The sequence below is a fragment of the Sorex fumeus genome, unplaced genomic scaffold, assembly GCF_029834395.1.
Source record: "Sorex fumeus unplaced genomic scaffold, SorFum_2.1 ptg000072l, whole genome shotgun sequence".
Classification (NCBI taxonomy): domain Eukaryota; kingdom Metazoa; phylum Chordata; class Mammalia; order Eulipotyphla; family Soricidae; genus Sorex; species Sorex fumeus.
The window spans coordinates 26,339,087-26,357,234 of record NW_026606129.1 but is presented as its reverse complement, the minus strand read 5'-3'; the positions used below and the strand labels follow the sequence as shown (position 1 = coordinate 26,357,234).

The 18,148-nt window shown below is 45.8% G+C and overlaps 1 protein-coding gene across 1 annotated transcript; it reads right to left on the bottom strand.

Moving 5' to 3' along the window:
- Nucleotides 1–15,004: 15,004 nt before the first annotated feature.
- On the bottom strand, nucleotides 15,005–17,356 carry RPL15 (ribosomal protein L15). The gene is made up of 4 exons (XM_056129592.1): nucleotides 17,221–17,356; nucleotides 16,447–16,627; nucleotides 16,204–16,340; nucleotides 15,005–15,357 (listed from the first exon to the last, which is right to left on the bottom strand). Exons 2-4 carry the CDS (start codon nucleotides 16,616–16,618, stop codon nucleotides 15,052–15,054), a joined length of 615 nt encoding a protein of 204 aa, XP_055985567.1. The 5' UTR covers nucleotides 16,619–16,627; nucleotides 17,221–17,356; the 3' UTR covers nucleotides 15,005–15,051.
- Between the last annotated feature and the right edge of the window lie 792 nt (nucleotides 17,357–18,148).

The window sequence follows — 18,148 nt, the reverse complement described above, 5'->3', positions numbered from 1 at the left end:
ATAGGAATGCTGGGGATTGAACCCAAATTGGCAGCATGTGAGGTAAGCATCCTACCTGCTGTATTATTTCTCAAGCCCCGTCAAAAATCCATAGTAAATGGATTTTCTGATTACCACTATTTTAACAATTAAACATGAATTAAAAACATTTATTTATTAGGGCTGGCATGACAGTACAATGTGTAGGGTGCTTGCCTTAAATGTTGTCAAACCTGGGTTTGATTCCTGTCTTCCCATATGGTTCCCCGAACACTGTCACGAATAATTCCTAAATTCAGAGTCAGGAGTAACCTCTGTTCTAATCACAGTTGGGTGTGTGGCCCTCCAGCCAAAAAAAAAAAAAAAAAAGAACTGTCTTCATTTATTTATCTGGGTTTTGGGACCACACCTAGAGGTGCTCTGGGTTTACTTATGGCTCTGTGCTCAGGGGACCCTATGTGTTGCTAGGGATCAAACCTGGGTCTACCACATACAAAGTAAGCAAGCATCTTACTACCTCTCTGGCACACATTTATTATTTTTTAAATTTTTTTATTTTTTTTTCCATTTTTTATAATTTTATTTATTGAATCACCTTGAGAGCAGTTACAAAGCTTTTGGGTCTAAGTCTCAGTCATACAATGAAACACCCGTACCTTCACCAGTGCCCATTCTCCACCACCAAAAATCCCAGTATACCCGCATCCCACACCCTCCCCCTGCCTGTGGGGCAGATAATTTCCACATTACTCGCTCTCTACTTTGATCACATTCACTATTTCGACACCAGACCCACCATTATTTGAGATTTTACCCCAACACTCAGTTCTGCTGAAAAGGCAACAATAGGCAATTTGTGTTCTATTGCTAGTTATGAATAACATATGATGTCGTGTGGCTGCAGTAGGACCATGTGGTTTTGAAATTCCGAAATTTTAACACTTAAATCTGGAGGGATTTCTGCCAAAAGCCACTGGGTTTAGAGATCTGCTCCTGAGTCTCTGGGATCATGGCCGTTGAGCAGCTTGATGAGGAGCCAGAGAAGCTGTTCGTGGGTGATGACTTGGGGTCTCGTTGGGGTGGGGAGGACAGGCCCGGCTCCCCCCCCATCCCGTGAGGCCCAACAAGTTTCATCACTGCGGGCCTAAGCCTGACTGTCCAATGGCCTCTGGAGGATGACAGCCACCAAGTCGCCAAGAGGAAGCAGGCGGAGGGTCAGCACCCTTTCCCCCCTGGGGTGGCCTGGCGACAGTAACCTACTGCGGGGTCCGGACACATTTCTGCCAAAAGCCACTGGGTTTCGAGATTTGTTTCTGAGTCTCTGGGATCAAGGCCGTTGAGCAGCTTGATGAGGAGCCAGAGAGGCCATTTATGGGCGATGACTTGGGGTCTTGTTGGGGTGGGGAGGACAGGCCCGCTCCACCCGCCCCCCCATCCCGTGAGGCCCAACAAGTTTCGTCACTGTGGGCCCAAACCTGACTGTCCAATGGCCTCTGGAGGATGACAGCCACCAAGTCGCCAAGAGGGAGCAGGCGGCGGGACAACACCCTTTCCTCCCTGGGGTAGCCAGGCGACAGTAACTTAGAGTCCAGATGCATTTCTGCCAAAAGCCACTGGGTTTTGAGATTTGTTTCTGAGTCTCTGGGATCATGGCCATTAAGCAGCTTGATCAAGAGCCAGAGAAGCCGTTCGTGGGCGATGACTTGGGATCTCGTTGGGGTGGGGAGGACAAGCCCGGCTCCACCCCCATCCCGTGAGGCCCTGTGTGTCTTGTCACTGGGGGCCCAAATGTGACTATCCAGTGGCCTCAGACAGATGGCGGCCACTGGGCCGCCAGGGGGAACAGGCCAAGGCACGAAACCTATTCCCACCTGGGTTGGCCCAGCACCGGTAGCCTACTGCAGAGACCAGACGCATTTCTACCTAAAGCCACTGGGTTCTGAGATTTGTTTCTGAGTCTCTGGGATCATGTCCATTAAGCAGTTCAATCAAGAACCAGAGAGGCCTTGCCTCCAATTATATAGCTGAGCTGGAGGTGGTTTGTGGGTGTGTTCCCCACATACCTAAATTTTGGCCATTTACTTTCTTGGTAAACTTTGCCCCAAGTTTTTGGGGTCTGGCCAAAGGCACAACAGCAATTTTGGGGTATCTGGAAGTCTGAAGGCACCATGAGGCTGCTGATGCACTTGCCTCACAGGTACAGATTGACCTGCTGGCGGCACCATACCCCCCAAAATTTTTTTATTTTTAAAGTAGTTCACAGTATTCGATTACATTTAATATTCAAACAGCAATCCCACCACCATTACACCTTCCCACCACCATATTTTGGGTGTTTCCACCCCAACCCCGAATCCCTGCCCTAAAGCAGAACCAAAATAATATAATAATACCCTCTAAGGTTGGTTGCCTCCTACTTTGAATCCCATCAAATGTGGTATGGTATTCTTGGGGTATGAGTAGGGTATTACCTATGAAGTGTCTCATGGCCGCAAATGCGGCCGTGTGGTCGAGGAAAAGGTTTGCTTGTGGGTGAGGCTCGGCCAGAGCGTGTTGAGAACATCCATGAGCAGAGTAGCAATTGAGTTCTGAAGTGTTTCAGCTGCCAGGACTGGGTCCCTTGGGGTATGGAGGGATCTCACCCACCCCTCTCTGGGGTGCCCCGAGTGAAACAGCCTGGTGCGGGGTCCAACGGCATGGTTATGGTGAGTCTCACAACATTTATTTTTAAAGAAAAATCAACAGTTTTTGAAACTGCAGGTTGGTTTCTTGTCCCACATGAGACAAACGGCAGTCTAAAATGTAAAAAATCAATTACCAAAATCAATTTAAGTTTATCTTGAAGCGTTCAAATTGTTTTCATCTCAAGTAAAGCCTGCTGCCATCATTTCATCATCTGGTCTAGTTGATTTTAATTCCAGTTCCCCTACACCTTCCACTGCAGCTGTAGCAAGTTTTCTTCCTCTACTTGTTGGGAACTTCATAATTTGCACAGTATTTTCTCAGTTTAATGTTTGGCAATATCTTCCCTTTGAAATCCAGCTCCCTGTGCTTTTCACGTTCCCTGCACTTACATCTGGAATTTCAGACCTTATCCTTCCTGCTGCTGTCACCTGAATTCCATGTCTGCGTGATGACTATCTCCGGGGAACAGTGGAGCCTTCCCTGCCTATTTTTGATACTGCTACGTAATTTGATTTGCTCCAGCTCACTGCTGAAGTGACTTAAAAATACCTTTCAATTAATTCACCAGCATCTTTCCTTAAATATCCACCTTTGAGGGGATGGAGATGATTTTGAAACCCCTGAGGTATTTTTTCAAAGACACGCTTGGGGTGCAGTGCCATTTATTGTTCAACTCTTCTTCTTGTTTGTGGACATTAAAATTGGAGCTGCTTTTCTACTCTATGGATGCATGACTTCTTTCCTCCCTTGGGAGCCTGAGGCATGGTCACCTTGGCCTGAGGCAACCTCTGTACTTTGAAGCCCAGCAATTTCACCAAAGCTTTAGACCTTCTTTTTGCATAGTTTTAATATGCACTGTATTTTCTATGAAAGTAACTAACTTGTCAGTAAAGGGAAAGTTACTGTTGGGTTTGATGAAACTTTATAAAAATTGCAAATCATTTAGAAAATTGGGTCACTGATGGCAACACTGTTTATGGTGTTTAACAGTATAAATGCTTGTTTCAAACTGTCTCAAGTGGGGCTGGAGAGATAGCACAGTGGGTGGGGCGTTTTCCTTGCATGCGGCCGACCCGGGTTCGATTCCCAGCATCCCATATGGTTCCCTGAGCACCGCCAGGAGTAACTGCTGAGTGCAGAGCCAGGAGTAACCCCTGTGCATCGCCAGGTGTGACCCAAAAAGAAAAAAAAAAAAACCAAACTGTCTCAAGTAATTCTGCATACAAGTATAAGCACATCTTACAACTTACTCATATCCTCTTATCTAGTTGTATCCAGAGCTTTAGAAATGGTGCTAAATATTGCTTTGTCATAGATTATTTTTGTTTTAAAAGCGGGGAGGGTGTTTGCCTTGCACGCGGCTGACCTGGGTCGATTCCCAGCATCCCAAATGCTTCCCCAAGCACCTCCAGGAGTAATTCCTGAGTGCAGAGCCAGGTGTAACCCCTATGCATCACTGGGTGTGACCCAGAAAGGAAAAAAAAAAAGGAATTTTGAGGGCCAGAGCAACAGTACTGTAGGTTGAGTACGTGTCTTGACTGCAGCAGATTCATGTTCAATCCCTGGTGCCACATATAGTTCTTTGAACCCCACCAAGAGAGATTCCTGAGCACAGAACCAGGGGTAAGCCCTGACCACTGCTGAATGTGACACCCTCCTCCCCCCAAAAAAAAGGAATTTTGATAATTTTGGGTCCTTTTCAACTCAAGAATATGACTGAAGCCCAGAAAAATAGTCAGTATGCTGGAGTGAAGATATGCATGTAGTAGGCCTAGATTAGATCCCTGGCACCCCAAGAGAGTATTTTCCATGAAATATTCCTGGCATTGTGCCAAGCACAGAGCTAGGCACCACAGGATATGACTCTCTTTGGCCCCCTAATAAGGAAGAAAATTCCCAGTGTCAGCAGGATTGCATGCTTAAAGCATTAACATTAATATTACTTTATTTTTTCTTTTTGTTTTTGGGCCACATCCACTGGTGATCAGAGCTCTCCTGGCTCTGTGTTCAGGCATCACTCCCTGAGAGATGCTGAGGATCGAACCTGCGTCTGCCGTGTGCAAGGCAAGCACCCTACCAGTAGTACTATTGCTTTGACCCCTCAATACTACTTTCAATATAACCCTCAGTTTGAAAAAGCAAAATTCAATTTTAGCCAGGGAGCTAGCTCAAAGGTCAGAAGCTCTTGCTTTACAGGCCGGAGGCCTGGGTTTGATCCCCTGCAGGACATAGTCCCCCATCTGGGTATCATGCTGGAAATAATCTCTGAGCACATCCAGGTTTGGCCCCCAAACCAAAAACAAAGGACAAAGAAAATGAAGCCAAAGGGGGAAAACATGACTCTGTAAGCCTTTTGTTCTTTTTGTTATCCCCCCACCTCCCCACATTTTATCTTCTTTTACTTTGAGATTAGAAGTCACTGGAGAATTACTTTTCTGTTTGTTGGCCTGTTTTTTTTTGGGGGGGGTGACGGGGAGGAGGTAGTGGGCACATCCAGTCATGATAAGGGCTTATTCCTGGCATTGTACTCAGAGATCACTTCTGGTGGGGTTCAGAGGACCATTTGTGGTGCCAAGGATCAAACTCAGGTTGGCCTGTGCAAGGCAAGCACCCTACCTGCTGTATTATCTCTCCAACTTTGGAGAATGACTTCTGAGCAAGAGTTCCATGCTCTAACTAGTTTCAGAGACATCACTTTTACTGCTTTGTGGAATCTAGACTGGCCATGGTTGAGGGTGTGTTGTGTGGGGGAGAGTACTGGAATCAGGGTGGGCCAGATGTCTTACCTCTGTTATAACCTCTTGGGCCTCCAAGAATTTTTAACTTTAATTTAAAAAATTTGCAAAGCATGGGACTGGAGCGATAGCACAGCAGGTAGGGAGTTTGCCTTGCACGCTGCCAACCTGGGTTCGATCCCCAGCATCCCATATAGTCCCTTGAGCACTGCCAGGAGTAATTCCTGAGTGCAGGAGTAATTCCTGAGTGCAAAGCCAGGAGTAACCAACCCCTGAGCATTGCTGGGTGTGACCCAAAAAAGGGAAAAAAAATTTGCAAAGCAGAGAAAATAAATAATAACCTGAATTCCATTACTCAGAATCATGTTATTATTTTGGTTTCTTCCCATTGCTTTTTAAACATTTTTTAAACTTTTATTTTAACATCCTCTTTTTAAGTCACTGTGATTTACAATTTACAATACTGTTAATAAGGGTTTCGTGAACCCCACCACCTCTACCAGTGTTGTTTTCCCCCACCATTTACTCAGGGCTACCCTATCCTGCCTCAACTCTGCTCTCTTCCTCCATCATTGCCTTAAAATATTTAAAAAATTATTTTTAATTAAGACACTCTGGGGCTGGAGTGATAGCACAGCGGGTAGGGCGTTTGCCTTGCACGTGGCCAACTTGGCCGACCTGAGCTTGATTCCTCCACCCCTCTCAGAAAGCACGGCAAGCTACTGAGAGTATCTCGCTAGCACGGCAAAGCCTGGCAAGCTACCCGTGATGTATTCAATATCCCAAACACAGTAACAACAAAGTCTCACAATGGAGACGTTACTGGGTCCACTCGAGAAAAATCGATGAACAACGGGAGGACAGTGACAATGAGAGTGAAGACACTGTGATTTACAAAACTGTTTATAATACAATTGTTTCAAGCATCCAATACCTACACCAATCCCACCACCAATGTCCCCAGGGTCACTGCCATAACCCAGCCTGAACCCTTGGGACGCATATAATAAATTTATTTCACAATCATTGCTCCAACAAAACTTAGAGAAATGGCAAATGGAATTATAAGAAGATAACTCAGGGACTGGAGCAATAGCACAGCGGGTAGGGCATTTGCCTTGAACGTGGCTGACCCAGGTTCAATTCCCAGCATCCCAGATGGTCCCCTGAGCACCACCAGGGATAATTCCTGAGTGCAGAGCAGAGCCAGGAGTAACCCCTGTGCATCACCAAGTGAGACCCAAAAAGAAAAAAAAAAGGAAGATAAATCAACAAATCAATTTGTAATGATTAATTGCTATATGATTTTAAAATGTAAATAAGGATATACAAATCATTTAATACAATATAGTGTACTGCCTATTCTTATTTACATAACTAAGTTTTCAATTCTGGCATCTAAAACATATTACATTAAATTTTATTTTGTATTTGAACCTTATTGTTGTAATCACCAGATCTTTCCTATCATAAAAAAGGCTCCTTTCCCCCTCACCACTCCCTGTGGCAGGCACTGTCACTGTCCTCCCATTATTCATCAATTTGCTCTAGCGGGCCCAGTAATGTCTCCATTGTGAAACTTATTGTTACTGTGTTTGGCATATCGAATACGTCACGAGTAGCTTGCCAGGCTTTGCCGGGCGGGCAAGATACTCCCGGTAGCTTGCCAGACTCTCCAAGAGGGATGGGGGAATCGAACCCAGGTCAGCTGGGCCAGTCACTTGCAAGACAAACGCCCTACCGCTGTGCTATCACTCAAGCCCTTGGCAGGCATGAAACAAATTTATTTCATATTACTTGGTGAAAAAAAACTTAAAAGAATGGCAAATAGATTTATTAGAAAATAATCCAACAGAAGTCAATTTGTGATAATTGCTATGTGTTTTTCAAACTGTTCTTTTTTAGAATTTATTTCCTTTCCCTTCCTTTTAAAATTGTTGTTGTTGGTGGTGGTGGTATTATGTCCAGGGTTGCACACACTTGGTTGTGATGTGCTGTAGATGGCACACTTTGTTGTGGCACCAGGATCCCAAATGGCAGAGCCACAGGGATGAGTTCAGCACATGTGGGGCAGAGCTGGTAATGGAGTCAGAGCGATAGTACAGTGGGTAGGTTATTTACCTTGCATGCAGCCCATCTGGGTTAGATCCCCTCCATTCCATGTATCCCTAAGCATTGCCAGGAGTAGTTGCTGTTGCACAGCCAGGAGTAACCCCTGATCATCGCAGTGTGACCCAAAAAGAAAAAAAAAACAACAAAAAAACCAAAGTGCAAAACCAAAGTCCCAAATACTCAAGCATAGGTAATGTATGTAAAATTGTTCATTGATTTTATTATTCCTGAAATGTTGGTCAAAGAAATTAAAGCAAATAAAAAGTACTTTCAAGGGGGGGATATCTCAACTCTAGAGAGGGTACTTAATTTTTCTGATTTTATGACAGAGTTGTAGGTTCTCCACCACCGTGCTGTGTTGGGAATTGAACTCAGGGTTTTTATATACAAGGCATACTCTCTTTGAACCATCTCCCCAGCGGCTCATATCCTTTTACTGCTTCTGCGTGCCTTTGTTTCTAATGACCTGCACTTAGATTTCTTATAGGTGAACTGCTTTAAATTATCAGAGCCACTTTGCTGAAGTTTACATTCTCCTGGCGTGATCCTAAAACGACAAATGACTGGGCCAGGTGTGTGATAGCACAGTATTCTTGTTCTGAGTTGGGACTATGAGGCATTATTTATTTATTTAAATTTTTATTAGTGAGACACCATGAGGTACAGTTGTAGACTTACAAATTTTGTGCTTGGGTTTTAATTATACAATGGTCAAATACCCATCCCTTCACCAGTGCCCATTTCCCACCACCATGGATCCCAGTATCCCCATCCCCCCATCCCACCCTGCCTTTGCGGCGGGGCATTCCCCTCTGTTCTCTCTCTCCTTTTGGGTGTTGTGGTTTGCAAAAGAGGCATTGAGTGGCAATCATATTTGGTCTATAGTCCACTTTCAGCATGCTTCTCCCATCCTGGGAGGATCCTCCCAACACCCTTTATTTGGTGCTCCCTTCTCTATCTGAGCTGTAAAGGTAAAAAGGTAAAGGCCCTCCCGTTGATCGTCGATTTACTCGAGCAGGCCCAGTAACATCTCCATTGGAGACTTTGTTGTTACTGTGTTTGGCATATCGAATACGTCACGGGGAGCTTGCCAGGCTCTGCCGTGCGGGCGAGATACTCTCGGTAGCTTGCCGGGCTCTCCAAGAGGGGCGGAGGAATCGAACTCGGGTCGGCCATGTTGGCTGCTTGTAAGGTGAACGCCCTACCGCTGTGCTATCGCTCTAGTTTCTCTGTGAATTCAGGCCACCCTCCCATTCCCCCCACCTCCCAATTAAATTATACGTGAACGTGGCTTGTTGGTTTTTCAAGATTATGTCTGTTGTAAATCACCAGCATAGGAATCCAAAATTTGGAGTTGGCTTTTAGATACATGTTAATTTATAACTTCTCTAAGAAATACTACAAGAATAATTTTTAATTTAGATCATTTTAAAATGCAACACCACTTATGTATAAATCAAATATGACATACATTGAAATTCTACACTCATTTTTAGAAACTTAATATTATTAATTCATTGATGTTTCAGCGAAGACTGAGGGTTAACGAGCACTAATGTATTCATATAAGACAATGCTATATCAGTGATGTATATAAACTGACAATCCAGACCTATGTTCTATAGAAAAAGAGCTGTTCCTGGTTTAGCTGGAAAAACAAATGATGAAATGGTGACTTGGGAGAAGCACAGAATTAAGAGGGAAGGGACCTGGCTCCCACCTACCCCATCCAATCACTTCTCTATTTAAGAAATTGACCTTTGGGGCTGGAGAGACATTACAGCTGGTAGGGTAATGTAGCTGACAGGTTCAATCCCAGCATCTCATATGGTCCCCTGAACCCTGTCAGGAGTGATTCCTGAGTGCAGAGCTAGGAGTAACCCCTGTGTACTTTTGGGTGTGGGCCAAAAATCAAAAAAGAAATTGACTTTTGGAGCAGAGCAATAGTAGAACAAGGCAAGCAAGGTAAGATGCTTGCTTGCCTTGGATGTGGCTGACCTTGAGTTTGATTCCTGGTATCTCATAGGATCCTCAGAGCACACCAAATGTGATCCCTGAGTGCAGAGGGAGGAGTAAGCCCTGAACTCAGCTGGGTGTGGACTGGAAGGCCCTCCTTCCCCCCAAATAAAAAAATTAAAAAAAAAAGAAATAGATTTTTAAGAGGAATTTCCTTCAGCCCATTTTAACCTAATTGTTGTTTCAGTATAGAATCATTTGTCTCTGAAAAGCCTGACGTAGACATCCATGCTTGTTTTCAGGTAGGACTGGAAAAATAGGGGTAAGCCCTGAATTTATTGCTTTGCCCATTTGAGAGATGAGAGAATTTAGACTTGAACCCACTTGCCCAAGATGATTCCTGCCAGGAAGTGAAGGAGTTTGAACTCAGGTAATCTGATACCATCCTTAGCGGGAGAAAGAACCAGAAAAAATAAGAAATTTGCCTGAGGTAGCAAAGAAAGTCCAGAGCAGGTTTTCCTTATCTTGTAAAACCAGATTATCAAGTTAGATGTAGGACTAATTCTTTCCTATTACCCACATATTCTACTGAAGTTTTATGATGATAGTTACTACAATACAAAATATTAAGGGGAAGTGATAGTGCTGGGCAGTAGTGACCACGGAGAGCTCTAGATGGTCAAAGGAGTTTAGAATAACCTAACTGCCCAAACCCATTTGGAGTCTGTTCTAAATCTACAGACCTTGAGAGGAAGAGTTTAATTTAAAAAGGCAACAGTGTGTGTATGTGTGTGTGTGTGTGTGTGTGTGTGTGTGTGTGTATGTGTGTGTATGTGTGTGTGTGTGGGGGGTGGAGTGGAGAGATATTACAGTGGGGAGCACACTTGCTTGAATGCTGCTGACCTGGGTTCAATCCCCAGCTCCACATATGGTTCCTCCAGCCCCAGATTGGCAGACTTAAAAATATATATATATATATATATTTTTTTTTTAAATTTAAACAACAATGTTTACAAAGTTCTTCATAATTTAGTTACTGGTTTTTTATATTCCAACACCAATCCCACTACCTGAGAGACCTTCCCACACACAACCACCATTGTTTCATTTTCCTAACCACCCTCCTGATTTGCAGACTTTTTAAAGAAAACTTCAACAGTATTTTTTTTTTTTTTTTGCTTTTTGGGTCACACCCGGAGATGAACAGGGGTTACTCCTGGCTCATGCACTACTGCAGTGCTCAGAGGACCATATGGGATGCTGGGATTCAAACCCCGGTTGGCCACATACAAGGCAAACGCCCTACCCACTGTGCTATCGCTCCAGCCCCATAAACAGTATTTCTTAAGAGCCCTACTTTTTTCTTTAGTATAAAACTGTGCACCATAGGGCTGGGGAGATACCTCTAAGTCCTCTGCACACACAGGAGGCCCATGTTTAATCCCAATGCCTTGAGTACTTCGAGGTGTGGCAACAAAAGGGGGGGAAAAAAGCTACCCAAACAACCCAATTGTCTAATGATGTTCACCAAAGCATTAATAAAAAGTTAAATTTTGTGGGGCCAGCGTGATAGTATAGCAGGTAGGATATTTGCCTTGCATCAGGCTGATCCGGGTTTGATCCCCGACATCCCATATGAGGTCCCCCAAGCACCACTAGAAGTAATTCCTGAGTGTAGAGCCAGAAATAAGTCCTGAGCATCACCGGGTCATGAGGCTATGCAAAGGAATGGCTGGGTAAATCTGCTACTTTGGGTCAGTCTCTGGGAAGGCCAAAGTCTAGCTGTGTCTGCATGTCCTTCATTACTGGTATACCCTGCTAGGATTGATATAAAGAATTTTTCTTTCCTCTTCTGTTTTTATAAAACATTCTTTGAGAATCTAGCATCTTGGCAAAAGACAGGACCAACTGAAGATAATGGAAAATTAAATGTGTTGTTTGGGCCAACACTGGGAGATGCTTAGAAGTTAATCCTGGTTCTGTACTCGGGAATTACTCCTGGCAGTGCTTGGGGTATCATATGTGATACCAGGGATAGAACCTGGGTCAGCTGCATGCAAGGCAAATATTCTACCTGCTGTACTATCTCTCTGACCCCTAAAATGTGGTTTTCTTTCTTCCTTTTAATTAAAAATAGGTTTTATTTGGAAGTTTTGAGGAAGGGGTGAGAGAGAATAATATGATCAAGAGAAAATACACCCTCCTTCAGAAGAGAGAGCCCCAATACACATTCCAGTATATGAAAGTATGAAAGTACACATCTCAAGAGGGGAGATGTGGGTAACATGTACTTGGATACCACATGGACACAGGCAGCACTTGCACCAAATGTGTTTTTAGGAGAGATGTTGGAGCATTGCTTTCATATAAAAAGAAGCCATAAAATGTACTGTTGGGATAAAATTGTCAATAACGGACATAGTACAGCTGGTAGCGTGTTTGCCTTGCATGAAGCTGAACCAGGTTCCATCCCTGGCACCCCATTAGGTTCCCAGGGCCTGCCAGGAGTGATTCCTAAATTGAGCCAGGAACAAGCACTGAGCACACTGGGTATGGCCCAAAACCAAAATCAAATTGGTAGTAGGAAATACACTTTTTCTAAAGAAAATGGAATGATGAATTTGGTTTGAGTTACATGTTGATCTAGGGTGCTGCTGATGACATATAATTTCCCATCATATGGATCCTCAGATGAGTACTTGATGTCTGAGGAATATGCAGGAGACTGAGAAGAAATCCAGTGAGGACAACATAATTTGAGGACAGCATAATTTGAGGTCACACGGTGAAAGTGGGAAGATGAGTAAAGCTGTAAGGGTTTAAGTTTACCACATTAAAGTTAGAAATGATAGGGTCCTTTACTCCCTGCCTGGTGATTGAGTTGCAGGGATAGAAACAAATCCTTAGAAGTCAGAAATGCTGATCTTTGACCTGCATCCTCCCTTTCCCAAATTAGAATCTGGAATAAGGTTTTTTTCACCCGTGGGTTTTTTTGCTTTTTGGGTCATACTCGGTGATACTCAGGAATTACTCCTAGCAGTGCTTGGGGGACCATGAGTGTCAGGGATTGAACCCGGGTCAGCCGCTTGCAAGGCAAGCACTGTACCCGCTGTACTATCACTCTGCCTGCCCCCCTCCCAAAAAAACCCCACATTTTTGTAACTCACGTAATGACCAAAGGATTGCAGAGAAAAAACCAAGTGACTAACACATTTTCCCCATGTTTGGTGACTACAGTTGCCATCATTTTTTTTTTGCGGGGGGGGGCTTTTTGGTTGCACCCAGCAATGTACAGGGGTTACACCTGGCTTTGCACTCAGGAATTACCCTTGGCAGTGCTCAGAGGACCATATGGGGATGCTGGGAATTGAACCTGGGTCGGCCTCATGCAAGGCAAACACCCTACCCACTGTACTATCACTCCAGCCCCTGCCATCATCACCTTTTGATACTTTGGTAAATTAGGGTTATTTTAAAACACACGATTATGTTCATCAATACATTCTGGAAAGACAAGTTTCCACCTCACATCTGTGAGCTAGATGGCACAAACAGTAGGAAAAAGTGTGGGATGTGTGGAGAAAAAAAATGGACCCTCCACTTTGCTATTAAAACTTGGAAACACTGAAAACCCAATGATCCAATAATCCCATTTTGAGGTATTCATATAAAACCCAAAGTGCCTACTGATAGCATGGATTAAGTGGTATATTTAAAGGCTGGAGATAGTATAGTAAGCAAGACTCTTGCCATACAGAGTCCCATGTTCAATCTGAGCCTTGATAGAAATAAGACCAAGTACTGTCAGGTATGGACCAAAAGATGTACATTTGAAAGTTATGTGCCTTTTAAATAAATCCCAAGAACACAAAATCTCCAGGGCAGAGAGATAAATCAGGGTTGGGTGCTCTCTACATCTAGTTCCCAGTGACCTGCCAATACAGAGCAAAAAGTCCTGAGAACTGCTAAGTGCAGCCCCCAAAACAATTAAAGTGCCATTCAGCTTTGGTGATTTAGCACCTGCCTCGCAGGGATGAGACCATGGGCTTGATACTTGACACTCCTACATAGACATGATCCTCAGTACAGCAACCAGGGTTTGACCTGTGCTCAAGCATCAGTAACTTATGCAAGACCTCGTTCCTTGAGCAGATAGGGAACTTACCTTGTATGCAGTTTCAGGGAGCTTGATTCCTGACTCAGAGCCAGAAATAAGCTCTGAGCACAGAAAGGTGTGGCCCAAAGTGAAACAGTTAAATGTCAAAATCTGTCACAATAAAAGTAGTAGAGCATATTCTTATGTATAAGACCCCCACAATGACAAAAAAAAGAAACTTGATAAAAATGGCAAGCACATTATTAGCAGATGACAAGAGGACTGGTTTTAGTTCAATACATTTATTCCTTTAGTTCAAAGACCTCCAATGGAAATAATGGGTCTCAAGATTTTATGAACCTACATTTCTGGAGCTGAGCTTTTCTAGATGTCTGAATTAAAAACAAAAATTAGTTTAAGGGTACCAACAATTGATGTTCAAAGCATTCCAAACTACTATAATTAGCAAATATGAAAAATTGGAGAACTTTCTCCATTTCCTATACTCAAATTCACACTAGGTAAGTTAATTCTGGCCCGCAGGAAGACATAATGCAACAAAATATGGTGGTATATGTAATGTTATAGTGGGAACATGTGACGGCCTATAGTTTATGAAATGCAAGGATTTTTGGTGGTAGTTTGACTTAGGACAAAAAAAGTAAAGAACTCAAGACTATTCACTAGGTTGTACTGAAAACCACAAATCTGTACCTGTATTAACCTACTAACCTTTCTCAGAGCCTTATGGGAATAGACATTAGCTCATCTTGTTTAAAGACAAGTGCTTTGTCACTGTACTAGCCTGCCTCCCTGCCCTAACAGTAATAGCTTTGCACCAATGCACTTTTCCTATTTTCACGTGTCTGATCTTTCCCAACACTCATCAATCTCGTTTGTAATGCTTAATAATCACCTTTCCCTCTACAGTTCAATACTCATCGGCTTCAGTCCACTCCAGTGTAGATACCATTGCTGGTACTTAGTCTATATGTCCCCTGGAATCATGAAATTGAACCAGCTATTTCATAAAACTCTTTTGCAAGTTTACTCAGTTATGTAAAAATGGTGGCTTTTAATTTGTATTACATAATTTTAAGTATTGACTAATCCAGTATTACATGAACCCTATTTTCTTTTGCATATTTATATTCTCCACATTTCCAAGCAAAAACTGAGTAAAAGCCAAAACCACATCAGCCACTTGAGAGTAAACCGGCACTTATCTCATAATAAAGCTGCATGGTCCATCACATGCACCAACAAACCTACAGAGCTACTTAATCCACTTCTTTTACATAATTTATTTCACACCTAATATACCAAACAGTACTTTAAACAGACATACATTATTGCACTTTAACGTTCATCATTTGACAATGTATTCAGGAAATAATCTGCAGACTTAGTTAACAAATTAAAGAACACCTGTAAGCAGACAGAACTCTCCTAAGTGGTTTATTAGGTAAGAATTTTACAAATGTTACATTAGCGGTAACGATGGAGCTGGAGAGTATTGCGCCTTCTCCATGCTGCACGGCGAGAGCCACCAATGGTGTGGTGGAACTTGTGACCCTTCCCAAGGCCGCGACTCTTGCGACCGGCGGATGTCAGCCCTCGCATCTCCCTGTGCTTGTGCACTGGTTTTGTGATCCACTGGGTATCAGGATTTCTTCTGATAGCTTTATGGAATGGATCTATGAGGATAACCTCAAAGAATTTGTACGTGGAATCTTCACCAACCCAGTAAGAATTCAGGACTCTCAGAGCCCCACAGTGGCGTCCAGCTCGTTCCTAGAAGAAAAAAGCCCGAAGTCAGCTACCTCCCACAGCAGCCAATAGCTAAGCAAGGATTCTGACTAGATACTAACTTCTGAAACATTCACCAAGTACCTCCCAGTACAACAGTAGACTGAAAAAGCATAAACACCCCTAGGAACTGAAAACCATTTCCTCATTACTGTTCGGACTATGCTACAATTTGCTCACAGGCCAGAGATGGTCTGGGGAAGGTTAAGGCCTTGTTTTGCACTCAGCTAATCCCAGCTCTACCCTCCAGCACCACAGATGAGGTCCTAAGACACTGCCAAGGGTCTTGTCACTCCCTGACAAGAATACACCCTGAGCACTGCTGCATATACTCCCCCCACCCCCACCAAAGAGCATTTGCCCAGCAATACTCAGGATGCTGTAACTTTTGTCTCCTTCTCCAATCTGGTAACAGCACAGCTTAACCACTAAGACACTTTATAAACAGGCCTCTAGCTACAAATCAACCACCTGAAAGTCACTCTAACCATTCTCCAGGAGACGCCCTACCACCACGGCTGCTGCAACTCAAGCCTAACTTAGGAGCTACTGATGGGAACGAAGAAACTGATTCCATACACGCAGGGAGATGTCCTTAAGACAGCTGACTGCCCTTCAAACACCTAAGTGTACAAGATCGTTCACAGGACCCTCCAAATCCTTTTTTTTTTTCTGGCTTTTTGGGTCACACCTGGCGATGCACAGGGGACCGCATGGGATGCTTGGCCGCAACGCCCTACCCGCTGTGCTATTGCTCCAGCCCCCGACCCTTCAAATCTTTCTCCCGGAGAACCCCCACCATCCCTGCTGCCGCAACCCAAACCCACTTACCTCCGCCACAGACTGAAGGCTTCGCGCAAACTTGAGCTGGTTCACACCGTGATGCACGGGCTTGCCATAGGTCGCACCCTTCGGCACTGGGCGTTTGCGACCACCACGGCGCACGCGAATCCGATAAATAACATAGCCTGGGAAAAATTTGGACAGGGGTCTCAAATTAGACATCACGCGAAGGATGCTCGTCAGCCGGGGGGTGGGGGTCAGGAGAGGCAGGGAGGCGCATGGTCCGCTCACCTTGCTTGGCCTTGTAGCCCAGCCTGCGCGCCTTATCCGGCCGGGTGGGGCGGGGAGCCCGGTGCAGCGCCGAGAGCTGGCGGTACTGCCAGCAGCGCACTCGTAGGAGGAATCGCATCACATCCGACTGCTTCTTCCTCCAGAGCTCCTGGATGTACTTGTACGCGCCCATGTTGGCTTACTGTACGGATAAAAAAAGTTATCTTAAGATATTCATTTAAGGTGGTAGTGCAAGCCCTGTGCCCATCTAAGCCGCCCTCCGCTCCTCGAAAATGACTCCATAGCAACCGTAGGCGACGGCCGGCCCAACCCCGACCCCTCCAAGCAAAGCGGCGCAGGGACTCGCGCTCATTTTGGCTAGACCGGTGACGGGAACCACACATGCGGATGGGCGGATGGCGGCGGCGGAGCTCACGGCCCGGCCTGCAAGGATCCCGCAGCCACCCCGGCAGACAGCTGCTTTCACCACCCGTGGACTCTCTCGAGGGAAAAGCCTATTCGATCCAACCCGCATTGGGGACGTTCGAGAGAAGCACGGGCCTACGCCTTTTCCTCCCCAGCGCGTTCCGGGCCCAGCGCTAATTCTCGCCGCCATCACATTTTCCGCCTATCTACCCGGCGAGCGAACACGCCCGGCCCGCGCTGCCTAGGCTCCGGCTCCCCCGCACAGAAGGCAGGAGGCACTGCATGGCCGCAGGACTCAAGAACCTGGATGGCCAAGTAGAAGGGAGATTAGCGACGGATGCTCCCAGTACTCAACGCCACACAGCTCACCTGATGGCTGCCGCCGAACGAAAAGGAAAGAGCCTTTTACCCACAATCCCTTTTGGGCTCCTCCCCCCTCCCCCGAGCCGCGCGCCTCCTTCCGGTGGCCCGCGGCGGGCTCGCTAAGCCTCGTGGGACTTGTAGTTCCCTCACGAGTCCCTCGGCCAGCACTGATTCCCTTATTGCTCCGCCTCCTCCCTCCCCCCCCACCCCGACGCTTCCGTCTCGCGAGCTGCGACATTGCGAAGGGCGACAGTCGGTGGCGCAGCTTAAAGATTCTCTCCGGAGGCGGCAACGTGGAGGCAGCTTTCCAGCGGCCGAGACGCCGGGGGAGCCTCGCAGCTTCGCGCCGCTGGTTTGGGACGGCAGAGGTTTTTACGGGTCTGTGTCGCGAGGAGAGGGGACGCCCTCCTCACGCTGGATGCTTTTGTTCCTGAGGAATGGCTGCGGGTGCCCCTGGGCGGCGCGTTCCCTTTTCTCTCCTCCTCCTCTTCCTCCTCCGCCTCTTCCCTGCCCTCCCGGGCGCGGGCTCGGCGTTCGGTGGCCCTGGGGCCATGCTGACCGACGCCTTCAGGCGCAGCCACCCGAGGCGGCATTTGTGGAGCCGGGATTTCGCGGGGCGGAGGGTGGGGGTGGGGTGGGCAGATCCGAGGGTTTTTTTGCCCGGAAAAGAGCCCCGAGGGGGGAGGGGGGAGGGAGCGCGAGGGCCTCGGCGCCTTTCCGTTTTGTGCCTTTTTTGCGGACAGATTTGGTCTCCGATGCGCTTCGTCAGAACTACGGTTTTTTAATTGTGGGTTCTCCCCCCAATCCCCACCAGAAGGGAGGTAATTTGTTTGCCAAGACCCGTTAGGCAGGTACGAGGGTTTCGGGAAGAAAGGCCGAGAAAATGTCGGCCTTTTCTGTTGCGTACTTGACTGGGGAGCGGTTGATCAGCTCG